Below are 15,975 nucleotides of genomic sequence, written 5' to 3'. Positions count from 1 at the left end.
TAATATTATCACCCATATGAAGACTATCATCCACATATTCAAGCTTGATATCCCTGGGTGTATTCTTCATCCAAATAATCTAAATACAAAATGCAGATATTTCAATATACTCAACTTCATCTATAGAAAAAGAAATAGAATTTTTCGTTTTTCATACCCAATATACTAGGAAGTTTCCTACAAAGAAGGTTTCGCAACTTGTGCTCTTCCTATCATCAAGGCCACCTACCTAATCTACACCAGTGTATGCAATTAAATTGAAATCTTTACTTCTAGCATACCATAGGCCATGATTAGTTGTTCCTTCTAGATATTTAAACACTCTCCTTATGTAATTCATGTGGCTCTCGTTAGGGTTTCACAAAGGTATAACAACCAAACCCACAACTTGTATTATATCAGTTATTGATGTTGCTTGCATGCTTCCATACTAGAACTTTTCAAAATTTATTTTAGTTAGTTGAACTCAGAAATTAGGATGCCTTTTTCTAGCTAAGAGACTTGCAAGACAAGGAAGAATGGTAGTTCTCTAAGCATTGAAATTTGTGACAATATATCGCCATGGAAGAACACTATCAAAAGAGAAAAAACAGAGAAGCTCTTGAGATTATGAAGCACCCACATAATCTTAGCACAAATGGTTGTAGCGGTATCTCTGGAAATTAGCTTCCTCTAGTAAGAGATTCGAGTTCTTCTTCTAGATATAGTATCTTAGGTATAGATTTCCTATCTTTACCTTGAATTTCTTTCATTAAATGATAATTGTTTTATCTCATATATATATATATTTGTAGTTTTCATAGCATTATTTTATTTCCTCTCTTCAAATAAGTAAATTAATTATTATTAATAAGTAATTATTTATTTATTACAAATGAATAAATAGTTATAAATGAATAAATTATTATTAATGATTATTTATTTATAATAATCATTCATTTATTTTAATGAATAAATAATTAGATATTAACATGTAAATAAATAATTATTGTGGGTAATCATTTATTTATTTGTTACTAACGATTAGTTATTTTTTGATTATTAGTAATTACGTATTTATCGATTACAATTGAATAAATACTTGATAGATAGATGAAAAGAAAGAAAATAACTTATTTATAATATTAATTAATTCTAAATAATTAACCAATAAAATAAAAATAAAATAATTATTACTAAGAATTTATTTATATTTATAATAATTAATTAATAATTATTTGTAATATGTTATTTATATTTTTTACATTAATTTAGGTTTAGGTTGTGTAATTTATTTTAGGATTTTCCTGAGATTTTTTAAGCTTTGTTCATTTATCAATTATTTATCCCCAACAATCATTAGTATATTTTCATTATCAGATTTAATGTATAGGTTGTGGTCGGTTGTTCTTCATTTAAATACATATTGTTGTAGGTATTTGTCCAGCGTTGGATATCAAGCTCATTATGCTTGTTTTAGTCCCTACAATTCTTTTTTTAATCTATAAAATTTATTTAAATCTTTTCATAACTGAGATCCCTTTTGTTCTTCAAGGCATACCTCCTCCTCTAATTCACCATTAAGAATTTAATCTTGACACCCATCTAATCATCTTTGAAATTTCTTTTCTTCCTCATATGTACGTAACGGCTGCCTAAGAAGCAAGGATGTTAAGGTCTCTCTTGGTAATTCATTCAAATTGTTATGCTCGACTATCTCATCCAAGTTCTTATTTATTGTTTTCTTTTGTTTCTAAGTTCATGATCATGAGGCTGAAGCCTCTTAAGTTGTTTGTAGTTCACTATTGCTTCAAAGATATAAATAGTAAGAAGCAATACCATTGTATTTATGAACCCTTCTAAGGTTCTTTCATTTGTAATTTGTATATATTTATATATGTGTAGAACTTAATTCTTACACCAATATAGGTGCCAATTGTTACTACCTTGAAGTTCATATCACCATAGGAACTATAGATGCATATATTTGCTTCCCTTTTTCTTCTATACTATTTATCTTATTGTAGACTCCACTATCACTTAGATTATATATATATGAATATTTTTCACTTAAATTAGTAATAGTATTATATATATATATATATATATATATATATATCTTTATTGGTATCAATTTTTTAGTAGTTTTCATAGTGTGGGATGATTCTAGTAGTACCCATTCATCTTTCTTGTCTTACAATTAATAATAGAAGCAATAATAGTAGCCCAATACCTTAGCTGTAAAAATTAATGGTAACTTATATAAAGAGTTTATAGTAGATCTCTAAAGGTTCTTTACATTTTTATTTTAAATTATTTATGATATGGTAGTTTCTAAGTACACATGTGAAAGAAAAAGAATAGTTTAAAGTATTTACTGCAAGTCTTAAATTCTATCTCTCTCTCTTTCCTTCAGTACCCATTACACATTCTAGTAACTTACAGTACTTATCTATGCTTTTGTACATTTCTATTTGTTCAATAGTGGAACCTATCATGATACCTATTAAGTTTTTTATGAAACCTATCCCATATAGAGTCTAGGACTATTTCTAGAGGGAAAGATAAACATTTCTCTTATCTGTTGACTCCCTCACTAACTAATCCAGACTCAAGCTCTATATCTCACTTACAAATAGTTTCTTCTTTTTAGGGAAATTATTATCTATAACAACACTTAGTTGTTTCATATAGAAATCAAAGACCCTTGCCTACCTTTACCTCATCCATCATTAATATATATAACAAGGGTTTTAGTCTTCAATGAGAAGTTACCTTCATACCTATTCAAGTTACAACATACATGTATAGTCTACAATAGTTATATGACAAAATTATACTCTTTTTTCATCAAACAATGATACACATCAAATGAATACCAAAATTGTTTTCACTCATAATAGGATCTACCTACAAAAATTACTTATCTGATTATTTTGGAAAATGTATCAAGGCTTCTGACAGTCCTCTCAACAGTAAGCTAGTGCTTTACATGGCTAACCCCAAGCCACTCCTATCTTTAAATGGAATAGTTCCAAGAATATTCAGAGAATTTTTTTTGTTTGTTTGAACCCTCAAGCAGCATCCCACTTGTTAATTTAGGTTCTAACAATTCTTTCTCTTCGATTGGCTATAACTAGGAATTATTATCTTTCTCTCCCATAACATTTTCCCACACGAAACTAGTCACATGGCATCTATCTCCAACCATCTTCTTTTTTGATATATATCAATCCTTTTCATTCTTCATTTTCTTCACTTTTCTTGGGAAGAGGTACGAAGAAAAGGAATCTTTTTTTTTTTTTGTCTCTGCCCTCATATGGACATAACCAATTTCCAATTGTATCCTTGACAATCCTTAACACATTTTCAATAACATTTGTTAAAAATAAAAAATAAAAAAGAAAATAACATCTTTAATCTCTCTTCTTCTTCAAAAAAATCAAAAGATGATATTAACCATGACCAATCTTTTAGTACATAAACTTTCGAGTTCAAGTTTAAATAGTAAAAGTCGCGAGTAATTAACTCAGGGTGTTACACAACAAGCTTTTACTTGAGTCATCAATGTCTTGAATCTAGTGTAGTAGTCTTGTAGGTTGTCAAATTGGATGTATCCATTTTGATGATCTCATTCTCAGAATTATGTCCCCTCAATCCATCAATTTTTTCAATCAATTCGTCCAATTCCATTTGAAATTCATTAGGAGCTTTATAGTCACATATATGAAATCCAAAATTAATGGAAATTGACAAGTAGAGAATATCATAAGATTCCTCCATTCTATTAAAGTATTTAGATTTCACAGTCACTGAGGTAGGGTTAGTTAGGGTTAATTTCAATCTGAACTAACCCTTCATGTTCAAGAACATCAAAATCTTAGACTTCTCGTCAAAGTAGTTGAAAGGAGTGAGGACTAATTGGGTCCATCCTCCCTTAATGTTCTAACTTTTCAAATCTACAATAAAAATCAATAGTATTCACAAAACACTAAAGAATGTTCTAATTTTTCAAATCTACAATAAAAATCAGTTATATTCCTAAAACACTTTATATTCCTAAAACACTTTATATTTGATACCATTTAGAATTTTAAGCACTTTAGAATTTTAATTACTAGTTCAAGATGTGTGTGAAAAAAATACTAAATTAATTATTACAAAACAAAAGAGGAGCAAAAAAATACGTAGAAATTTAAGTGGCAAAAGAGATAATTTGAATGGCATAAGACAAGTAATATGAAAATTTGATATATTATTATGGTTGAGCATGAATAAAATATATACACTCAGGAAGAACCAATTTAAATTACTTTGAGGTTCAGATTGTATGCACTCAATTAAGTAGAAAAAAAATTGGAACAAAAATAAATTAAGTCTTTAAATCAACAAAATATCTAATAAAATAATAAATGAGATGATCTCAAATAGTAAAAAATATCGGGAAGTGAGACCAAAAAAATTATGTTTATATGTATCGCTAAGAAGATACAAAATAGAGTCAAAATCATAACGAAAATATAAATGTAATTAACTAGTGAGTGCAACATACCACAACGAGTACTTCACTACAATCCCTATTTCAATCTTTTAACATCAATCAAACTCCAAATCAATGCTAGTTCTTTGCCATTGCTGTATATTTACAGACACAATGAAGGTCTATTCCTTGATTTGATTGTTGGTCGTAAGTCGACTTCACGACATAGGGTTCGTGATTATTACAGTTAAAATAAGTGCTTTAGGTTTGGTGTCATGTGTATTCCTCATACGTCGACTTGTGTATTAGACTAAAATTATCACATATTATAAAGTAAATTATTAATTTAAAACAACAATTTTACCAGTAAAATAATTGAAAGAAAATTGTACATACCTTTTGTGCTAATGACTTGGCATTTTGTGCAAATATTTTCATCTAAAAAATAAAAAATTATAAGACAAAACATAAGTTATGCTCATAATTCTATAAATATAATGAGAAAATGATGTGTACTGAAAACACATCTAGATTCATTTACCTTTTTATCAGAAATTCTTTTAATCGCAATTCGCAAATGTTTTTCAAGTCGATGCAATTCCTTTGCTGTTAACGACTGCAAGTCTTCACCAACCATGTTCTGAGGATTAAAAGGAAAAAAAATAATAATAATCAACATAATTTGAAAGGTAATTTTATAAAGAAGCTAAGATACCAGATGTTAATAAACTGATAGGCAATCTTACTCGTTCCTTTTTTTTCAAACTGTCCATCCTCTCGTGCAACGCTTTCAGTTGTGATTCACCAACCTGACAATTGATTTATTCAGTACGTAGATTAGGTTTACAATAAATGAATAATGGGAATCAAATGACAAGTTTATAGTATTTATTCAATATGTTTTAAACTAACAGTGTGGTTTATCAAGACTAGATTGAATGAAGAGTCAGACATTGAAAAAACTTAAATAGAAAGACCAAAAATTCTCCCACCAAAAAACATTAAAATAATAATAATAATTACATATTAAGTCTACATAAATAAGTATGTTTCAAAACATTGAAATAATAATAAATACTTACATATTACAACTACGTAAAGAAGTATCTTTACAAAATTGTTTCAAGATTTCCTTTTAACGTAGAAGATTAATTTTCTTATGCTTTGATTTTAAATTTAGCTAAAATATCCACATGGAATTCACATACTAACAATGTGAGATTTATTTAATTTAGTTTCAGGCAAAGTGCAGATCACATAAATGTGAGAAGCCGTTGGCGAGAATTCTCCCTAATACTAAATGCCATATTTCACATTTTACATTTATCTTTTTGATATTGCAATAATTTATGTTAAATTAAGTTCCAAAATATATAAAATTATTATTTTTAGTTTATTTTTTTATTTAATTTTTATATTTCATGATAGGAATATATATATTTCCCAGAATAATTTTGGGCAGAGAGGATAGAAAACATTTTTAGTGACCACCCAAAATAGATCTAGTTAACATAGTCCTAAGATAAATCATTGCAAAAATAGTATAATTAGAAAGAACATGGAAGCATGAAAATGGATAATACTTTTACTTTCTTTTTCACATTGAAAATTGTCATCTTCTCTTTTTTCAACTTCAACTTCAAGTGCTGAGGGATAATATTGCTTTGTGAATTTTATGTTAAAGTAAAAACAAGATTAGTAGAGAATTCGAGTGCCTTCCTTGCTCATGTTTTAAAATATGTGTGTGGGGGCGCTTCTTAGAGGGAGAGAGAGGAAACATATTGGAATATATCTTAAATTTATTAACTTCATATATCTGAAAATTCTAGCGATTAACGTTTATTAACTTCATATATCTTAAAATTTTAGGAAGACAATAAGTAACGTTTAACGTTTATGAGAATCTAGTTTCATAACGATAGATATTCATTGAAGGAAAAATAGACTTTTTACTAATTTACATAGATTGTATTAGCGTATCACTTATATTATGTGATTTATTAATTATTTAATAAAATGGGTAAAACAAAAGAATATGTTTAAATTGATACATGGATCTAAAGTATGTCCTAAAACTGTTTTTCTTGGTTAAGAGCTGATTTTTGTTGGACATAAAGAAACATGTTAACAACTCAAGACAAAAAGGTATATGGAAGTAGTGAAAGTATGCCTCCTTATAGATCACTGGGAGGTAATTCTAGGTGGCATGGTTTTCTTTCAATAATAGTAATGAGTGAGCTTGCATTTGGGGATAGCAACCAATAATTGTTGTCCCACTATTGGTTTGACATATGAATCATGATAGGTTTTCCAACTTGCATAGAAAAAAGGTTTGAATCAAAACATTTATATGGGAACAAATTTTTTGTTACATGTGATCATTTAAAAAATAAAACTATCACTTTGAAGAGGAAAATGTGAGAAATTGAACTACGATTTCTATTTTTTTGGCATTGTAATTTTTATGATACTAAATTTTCATTACAAGAAATTTTAGGAACAATACAATCCTTAAGCCATAATTATAGAACAAAAATTAATGATGAACAACCATTATCAATGGAAATTGATAATTGTTATAATGTTGCAACTAGATTAGAAGATGAATGTAGCCATAAGTTTAACGATGGTTGTTCAATAATTGTGAGATTCACTATTATTGAAGTTGTAGTTTCACTATATATATCCTTCCAATCCTTTCCCTTTTCCACACCAATCTTCTCAAGAATCTGGGCGTCCCCCTGAAGATGGAATCACATAGAAGTCGAAAACTTTGGGTTTAAGAAAAAACACTATGAACAGGTTATTCTAGAAATAATTTCTAAATTTAACTCACGTGTATGGATTCTCCCTTCAAAACTCTTGAAGAGTTTGTACCCAAATTTCCCACCAAGATATGGCTAAAGTAACATCCAAAAGAATCTAATATATGGCTAAAGTAACATCCAAAAGAATCTAATATTGACCCTCAAAACTCTTGAAGAGTTTGTACCCAAATTTCCCACCAAGATATGGATAAAGTAACATCCAAAAGAATCTAATATTGACCCAAAAATTTGAATAGGCGAAATAACAGTCCAAAAGATTTTAATTTTGACCCAAGAATTAAAACAAATAATATGTTTTAAGTCTCACATGAGAGAAAAGAGTTAAGAGATTGTAAGATGCATGCAACTGCCTCTTGGGACCAACTCTAAATGAAAGGGAGTTCTATAAATGTTTCTAGTTTATGGTAGCATAGAGAGGGATCACTAGATTCATTTATGCACTAGAAAAATAAAGAGAAAGTACCACAAACCTGAATTTCAATATAGAACTATGTTTTTAGCATGCTTTCTAGGAAAGACATTGAAGAACTTCGAGGGGAAGCAATTTTTGCTTTGAACAAGCTCTTGGATCAATGGAGTAAGTGGAAAACTTATTATTTTTTCTGTTAATGAAGGATAGTGGCCTTCATAAATCCAACTTCTATTAACTAAGAAAGATAATTCTACTCATAGATTCATGTTAATAAATGATAGTGGCCTTCATAACTCCATCTTCTATAAACTAAGGAAGATAATTCCCGTCATGGATTCATGGTCTAGGTAGGTCATAAGCAGCCATGAAGGAATGGAATAGAAAGTTGATCATATGTTTTCATGAAGAATAACTCAACCTTCAGCAATTACAAGTAATTGATTTGTTTCAAATGATAAGTGTTATTTATGATTTGTAATTTGTAATGTAAGTTTTATTAAATGAAATGGAAACAGTATTTATAGGCAAGTAATTTGAAATACTTCCTAGTAAAATTATAATTTCACTTACATGCAATGTCACATGGTTTGGGTTCAAGTTTGGGTTCGGCAATGATTAGGTTTGATTTGAGTTCAAATATTTTGATGATGTTCAGATGATGTTGACAATTAAGTATATATATATATATATATATATATATATATATATATGATAAAATAGCAAGACATTAGAGGAAATTTCATCCTAAAAGTCATCTTCTAAGGAAAAAGAATAAAATAAGGGAAAATAAGAAAACTATTTTTTTTAATTGTATTTTTGGATTATCTCCTTATATGTTTACTCAAATTTCAAGTGGGGAAACTCATTGGATGCAGAATTAAATTCAACATCCAATGAGTACCCATTATACATACTTTTGAGAAGACCCACATTGATAAAAATTGAATATGCATTAATAAGAAGTGTTCAATCCATTTTTTTAATGCATCTTCAATTTTTATCAATGTGGGTCTTCTCAAAATTATGCATAATGGGTGCTCGTTGGATGTGGATTTTAATTCCACATCTGACGAATGTCTCGACTTGAAATTTCAATAAACACATAAGGAGATAAGCAAAAAATACAGTAAAAAAAGGTAGTTTTTACTCTATTCTCTCCAAAATATATAGATATACCTTTTTTAAAATTTAAAGGATTTTGATTGGTTTACATATTATGACATGAAAATTTCATGGGCACTTTTAGGCTCAAATTTCCTCTAATGAATCAACACTAGCGAACATCAAAACTTTCATCACAGACATGGAAACTGCAAGTATAAATTAAGAGCTTGAGTTTTAATATGAGGTTATGAGTTTTGATCTGTAGAATTGGTCAATGGATATGACGTTCATCGAACCTAAGTTTTTTTTAAGTTTCTCCAAAATTCGAACCTCAAGGTTATAATTTGACAAACCTTCTCACATAGCTTACATGATATATGTTGATGCTTATTTTCATAATATAATCAATTTATTGAGCATAGGACTCAGTAAATCTCCAATTCTTAATTTTTTGTGACATTATGGTAATAGTAGGAATTTTAACACGACACTTTATGGCTATAAGGTAAGAAAATTATATCCCTCAACCTGTTGGATTGTTAGCGTGTGAAAAAAATTTGATGGGCTATCAAACAAAAAGATTTTGTATGTAACCACCATGTAAAATATGTCTTGGCTATATCACATAAGTATGGAAAACCTATATATATATAAATATATTCCTAGAATAAAAACCATTGTTTTATAGTGAAGATTTAATGACAAGAGTTTAAAAACAAAATTGAAATAATTTATTAAAATATTCACTATTGAACCCATGAATTAGTTAAATCCGTTATAGAGATATGAATTGGGTCTATCTAATCCCTTAAAAATAATACTTATTATTCAAAATCATACTTGGAAATTATGTTGCTTGAGCACCTAAACTTTAACACTAATTGGGATTAAGAAGATTTGGAGGTAGTATTGTGTCTAGACCTCAAACTAAGCATGGAAGTTGTCCTATTCTTTGGGTGGATATGATGCATACTCTCATATCAATTTTGAAAGCTTAAGAGTTTTTTCAATCCTCATAAAATCTAGAAATATCTATGTGGTAATTTATTTCATCTAATAAGAAAATAACTCATGTGTCCCTTGATATATATGACTTAAATATTAGCTCTTTAGTTGATTTCTGATGGGCCTGAATCTATAAATTTTTCATAATTTTAGATGAGTCATGAGTCTCACATAGGTATTTCCAATTATGGAGCAACTAAGTTTATTGTCTCACCTTAAATAACTTGATGGAGGCCAATAGATACATAAATTTTTCAAACAAGAAAGTACGAAAATGGCATGTCTTGAATTGCCAAATTAATTCGATTCAAAATCAACTCTATATGTTAAGAGGATAATAACAAGGAAAAGTGAATTTGGTGCAACTATTTTTGAAACTACCATTAGGCTTATCAATGAAATGGGCACATGAATCTTCCTTTAAGCAGCCTTCATTAAATGATTCAAGAAGATAATCAGATTTGTTAAATCTAGTATTTTAATCATTTTTTCCTTGAAAATGTGGTATAATGATGACCATGTTAGGAATCATATAAAAGAAATGTATTACTTTATTTCTACACTAGAATCTTTCATAATGTAACTTCCTTCATCAACATTAAGTGGTGAGACTTGATTACATGTTACTAAACTTCTATGCAGGGCCTCTATAGAACAAATCCATACATCCATGGGAATACTCTACAAAAATGTATTTTCACACATGATAAATAATGTGAACATGATATGTTTTTTTTATATAACATGCATACATACATGTATGTATGTATATATGTATGTATGTATGTATAAAATACCTCCACATTAAACATAAACCTCAAATGGATAACTTGAACTAGTTTGTATGGTCGTTAATAATCCTTATACATTTTCACGAATGTCAATATCCATTGGGAGCGAGGCTTCAAAGTGGCATTGTAGTGCATATGTGGTTTCCATGAGAGTCAAGTGGCAATGAAATTGTGAACGTAAGAGATTGGCCTAGATTAGCATTGGTTGTTGGTGGCGATGATGTTAAATAAGTCCATGACAACCACTTTATATTAGTAATACAAATGCCACTTCCATTGTAACCTTACAAACTACACTAGGTATATAAATACATATGTTCTATACAATAAAAAAAAATGCACCCATATGTAAAGACTTGGGAGTGTGACCACTTCTAGTGGTGAATGAGTACCTTTGTTTAACCATCCAATCAAAAACCTAGGTTGTAACCCTGTTTTTATAGAAATTCAAAGGTAATTTGAGTTGGACTACATTATATTTCATGGGTAATTATTCTATTTCCAAGCTAGAGTTAGTGAATGGATGTATCAACGTTGAACATTGGAGAAAGCAAGGAAGCATTACGTAGTGATATCGATTCATGAAAACAGTGATTTTGGAAATCACCCAAAAACACCTAAGAGAATCATGGAGCCACCATATGCACCCAAGATGATATGGGGCTTTTGGAAAGATGGGAGAATTTATCTCTCACCCACTCTAAATTCCCAAAAATTGTTCAATCAAATTCAATGTAGTCATTACCATTGGATCTAATGAAACATACGAGGAGCATCTACATGGATTTCAATGGATATGGAGTGTAATTAATCCATAAAATAACATGTATATTGTACTAAAAAATTCATCACAACAAATATCATAAGAATAGACTCGAATTTATAAAATGATGGTTAATTTCCTTAGATTCCATACTTATTAATTACTATTTTTTCTGCTTATCCATGTACTAGATAAAATGTAGAAAATATAAAATGGTAAAATAGAATCACACACAAATGACCTACCTAGAAAGTGAGGTTGATATTCTCTATCTTTATTTTATGCTGCCTCACTCCAACTCTCTATTTATATGTTGTAATGTGGAATAAGATACAACAAAAATTCATTGGAATCCATTTTTCCTCCTGCTGGATTGATTATAGTATAGCCGAAAAGCCAATTAGGAGCTAAGTTTGATTGCTTGAACTCCCAACTAGAGTTGCAACATTTCCCTTTCTATATTTCTCTTCATGTTATTCACGTGACTATACCATTCCCATGTGTAATGAGGGACAATATGGAATGATCTCGGATTATGGTGGTTAATCACAGTAGGTCAACTTCTACAATGTGTAATTTTTGTATACAGACTTTAATTAATGTCTATTTTTTACCATTCAAAAGGTATCTAAGTGTAGAATAGCATCACATGATATGGAAAATTAGATGTAAATTTTACCCCTAAAATATGTCATCTAAGGCCTCAAAATTATGGCCCTGAAATGTCTAGATATCAATTCTTGAAATGAGGTCCCACCAATTAAAATAATATTGTAAGTTAATTCCTCCAATATTTCCACCCTTCAAGCATCAAGATGGATGACAAAGTCTATGGTGATATAATTTAGATCACACCTAACCATCTTTAGATTCTTTTGGTCCCAGAAAGATTTACTAATTGAGGTGAGGAAATTTTTCTTCTACCTTATCCCTGGAGGACCTTTTTGCTTTACCTCAAAGTTTCACATTCAACCCAATATGAAAAATTCCATCCCACAGATGACTTACACTTATGGACCACCTCAGTAAAATTGTATCCTTTGTTAACTCTACTCAAGCATATGAAACTAAGTACTTTATATAAGGTGGGATTTGATCCTCTTCCTAATTCAACATGTAAGGCTCATAGATTTCCATATTTTTCACATTCACAATTAAGTAAATGCACACATGTGCAGATATATTTTATTTTTAGATATTATCTCCCATGTTTTATATTATCTTGAATGAACCATATCATAAATCCTTGATTATCTTACCAACAACTTATAGTGTCTCCTTGTTCAATTGTAACTATAGTGTATCCTTGTTCAAATGTAATCATACTCTACTCCCACTATGAATGACTCTTATGTTATGATTTGACGATGCCTATCCTTGTACGTTTCTTATGAATTTCTTAGATCTACTTAACTATATCAACAAATTTTTATGCCCTTAAATAATTCCCTATGAGATCCTCCATTTCTACTCCTTGTTTCCCATATCTAATATCCAAAGGTAAAGGTGGAAAATATTAAAAACAAGTTTCAAATAATGACTTAGGAGTACAACTATGAGTTGCTATATTATAAGAGTATTTTTTATATAACATATTTTCAAGTCATGACTTTAGATGCTCCTAATTAGAAGCCACCAAAAGTTGCAGCAAAGTCTTATTGAACATTTATACTATCTCATTTGTCTATGGATGAAATGATGTATATCTATTCAACTTCAAGTTCATCATCTATAAAATTGTAGTGGAAAATGTACTAAGAGATATATTTTCCTTATCGTAAATGATGCTCCTTAGTATCCCAAACTGCACCGATACTTATTCAATAAACAACTTTGTTCCATTTTTCCATACAATGCACTAATAGGGCATGATAGGGAACATCTTATTGAAATTATGCATTACCACGAATAGGTAGTCATGTATATTCCTAGTTGTTTGTAAAAATGCAACAAATTCCATTGAAATCCTTTATTACAGGCAAGTGCATCCAAAAATGGCATGATATGCAACTTATTACCCATCACTAGGCTTGTTGATACAACAAAGCATACATCCTTCAACAAACCTCGTTGAACATTCTTACTTTTTTGGATAGTACACATACCTTTGTAAGTTGTCTATTATCTTCCCTAAACCCAAAATGATTTGTAACCTTATAAGTGTGAACATTCCTAATCAATTCTTGTTGATCACCATTAGGAACACATAGGTTATCCATCCTATAGAGAAACCCAATTTGGAGATGATAGTCAATTATGCTATCTCCATCATCTACATTACCATAAATCTAAAATTGTTGAAACATCTCCCTGAGCTCTATAGATACTTCTCTTTGTATGCATCATGGGTGAAAGGATCCATGCGCATGAAAGTTCCTAAAGATATAACGTTTTATGTGGGTGATACTGAAAGCATGTAAGCAATATTTGTTTTAGAATCCTTCTTATATTTGATAACTAAATGAAGCTACTATATGAATCCAATATACTTGTATTATATTCTAATTTGTAACTTACTATGGTCATGGATGTACTCTAGCAACTAATGATCCATGCGAATAGTATCCTAAATCATTAGATAATGTTTCCACTTTTTAACAACTTGCGAGAGAACATAGAGATGTGTGTCATAGTTATGGTAGTTGAAAACATCCCCACAAAATACTTCACAATGATGGCATAGAATCCTTCCTCCTTGCTTGAAGACCAATCTCATAGTATACCCACTCGCATCTATCTCCTCTTCATAAGGCTAGTTAAGCTTAGTAATGAGAAAAACAACGCTTTATTGATATTTGGTTTAAATTTTTTCGTATCCATCAAATATCCATGAACGATTGATATCCTTTCATTGTTAATTAAATGCCTTTTATTTATTCTTCACCCACTAGAAACTATTACCAATCGTTGTATAGCATAGAGTGGTGTAGTTACTACTAAAATCAAAGCTATGGATTTCCCTAGGTACTATGTTTCTCAAAACAAACTTCTAACCTCAACAACATTTGTAGGCATAACCCACATCATGATGAACTCCCTCTTTGTAGGATTTATCTCAAGCTCTAATCCAAAAATCACATAGCCTAAATACACTAATGGCTACTATGAAAACTCCCATCTTTTGGATCTTTTGAAGTAGTTGGTGCTTCATCAAAGTCTTTAACAATTGCATCAACTGCACTAAAAAATAGTATATCATCCAAATAAACAACACCAAAGGATTCTATACAAAGGCATAATATATCATTCATTAGCCTCATGAACATAATTATAGTGTTCCATAGACAAAATTGCATGAATAACAACTCATACAAACCTTGTCTTGTTTTGAAGGAAGTTTCCCAGATGTCCTGTTCCTTCACTTGGACCTAGTGATACCATGATTTTAAATCCAACTTGGTGAAGTATTTCACTTGTTGCATCTAGTTCAATAGATGATCAATTTTGGGGAGGGGATACCTATTATTTAGTGTATTGTTTCTCAACATTACGTAGTTCATGCACACTTTTTAAGTCCATTCATCTTTGACCTGATTATTATGGGTGACCCACATGGTGACATACTTGACTAAATCACATCATGCTCCAATAACTACTTCAACTACTTCACTTCACCTACTTCTATAATGGTCTATCTATATAACCCAATATGTTGCAATAGAGTGTTAAAAAAATTGTGGATGTTGTGCTTCGCTTCCCTCTTGGGTGGTATCACCTAGGCTCTTAGAACACTCTCTGATATGCATGTAGAAACCCTTTCAATTATTGTTTGAATTATTTGGAACACCCCTCAATGGATTCCTTTGCATTTATTGACTCATTATATTAACTTTATCTTAAAAGTACTAAATCATACTTAATTTTAGAAATAATCAATTGTTTTTGTTCGCACTTACCAACAAAAATTACAATTTTCTCCATATGCATTGATGCATTGATGATGAATAATTTTTTATCCATAATGAAGTGGTACAAGTTACCACTTCACATGAATATCACATCTTCAATATAAATATATGGGATCCCAAACACATCTCCTCTTACATCAAGTTGAACTACATCCTTCTATACTTCATAAATAAAATCAACACTAGAGCAAACTTTATCCTACATTATTTCACTACATTGATTTTTGCATACTTGTTTACCCATCCTAATGTATATGGGAAAGGATTATTGTGATCCTCTAATCAAAATTTAGTAAATAAATCTATTGCTATGAGGTTATCTTGTGAATGTGATTCTAAAATGGAATCACTCTTTGACTTCATGACTTGCATATGAATATAGAATAGATTGGTTGTTTCCCACCCTTATTAGTGATGAAGGCTACATAGATTCGCCTCCTTCTATAGTAGTGGGAAAAACATATTCTCATCGATGTCAAAGTTGCTTTCCACCTCGTTTCTAGAATTTGTTCCAAGAATCTTTTTTTTCATTCCATCTTTCATTCAATTCATTAGGTTCATCACTAGATGTAGCTTCAAACACTTCTCCTTTATGTGACCATCGATGTTACAATGATTACAATTATTTCATGATCCTTGAAGTAATGTGAAGTTTCTATTGTCTTATTACCTTTTCCTCCTATCCACTTGTTCTTCCCTTAGAAT

At 29.9% G+C, this 15,975-nt stretch overlaps 1 protein-coding gene across 1 annotated transcript in view; it reads right to left on the bottom strand.

Moving 5' to 3' along the window:
* LOC149182501 (agamous-like MADS-box protein AP1) overlaps nucleotides 1-15,975 on the bottom strand; it is a 292,710-nt gene that overhangs the window by 95,554 nt on the left and 181,181 nt on the right. Inside the window, exons 3-5 of the mRNA XM_089414579.1 lie at nucleotides 5,206-5,268; nucleotides 5,001-5,099; nucleotides 4,856-4,897 (exon numbers count right to left, since the gene is read on the bottom strand). Coding sequence (XP_089270705.1) covers nucleotides 4,856-4,897; nucleotides 5,001-5,099; nucleotides 5,206-5,268 — 204 coding nt within the window. The remainder of the gene's footprint in view (nucleotides 1-4,855; nucleotides 4,898-5,000; nucleotides 5,100-5,205; nucleotides 5,269-15,975) is intronic.

The sequence above is a fragment of the Pinus tabuliformis genome, chromosome 3_2, assembly GCF_031772625.1.
Source record: "Pinus tabuliformis cultivar Carrire ecotype Pingquan chromosome 3_2, CPIR1, whole genome shotgun sequence".
In the NCBI taxonomy this organism is placed as follows: Eukaryota; Viridiplantae; Streptophyta; class Pinopsida; order Pinales; family Pinaceae; genus Pinus; species Pinus tabuliformis.
This window is presented reverse-complemented; position numbering and strand designations above follow the sequence as displayed.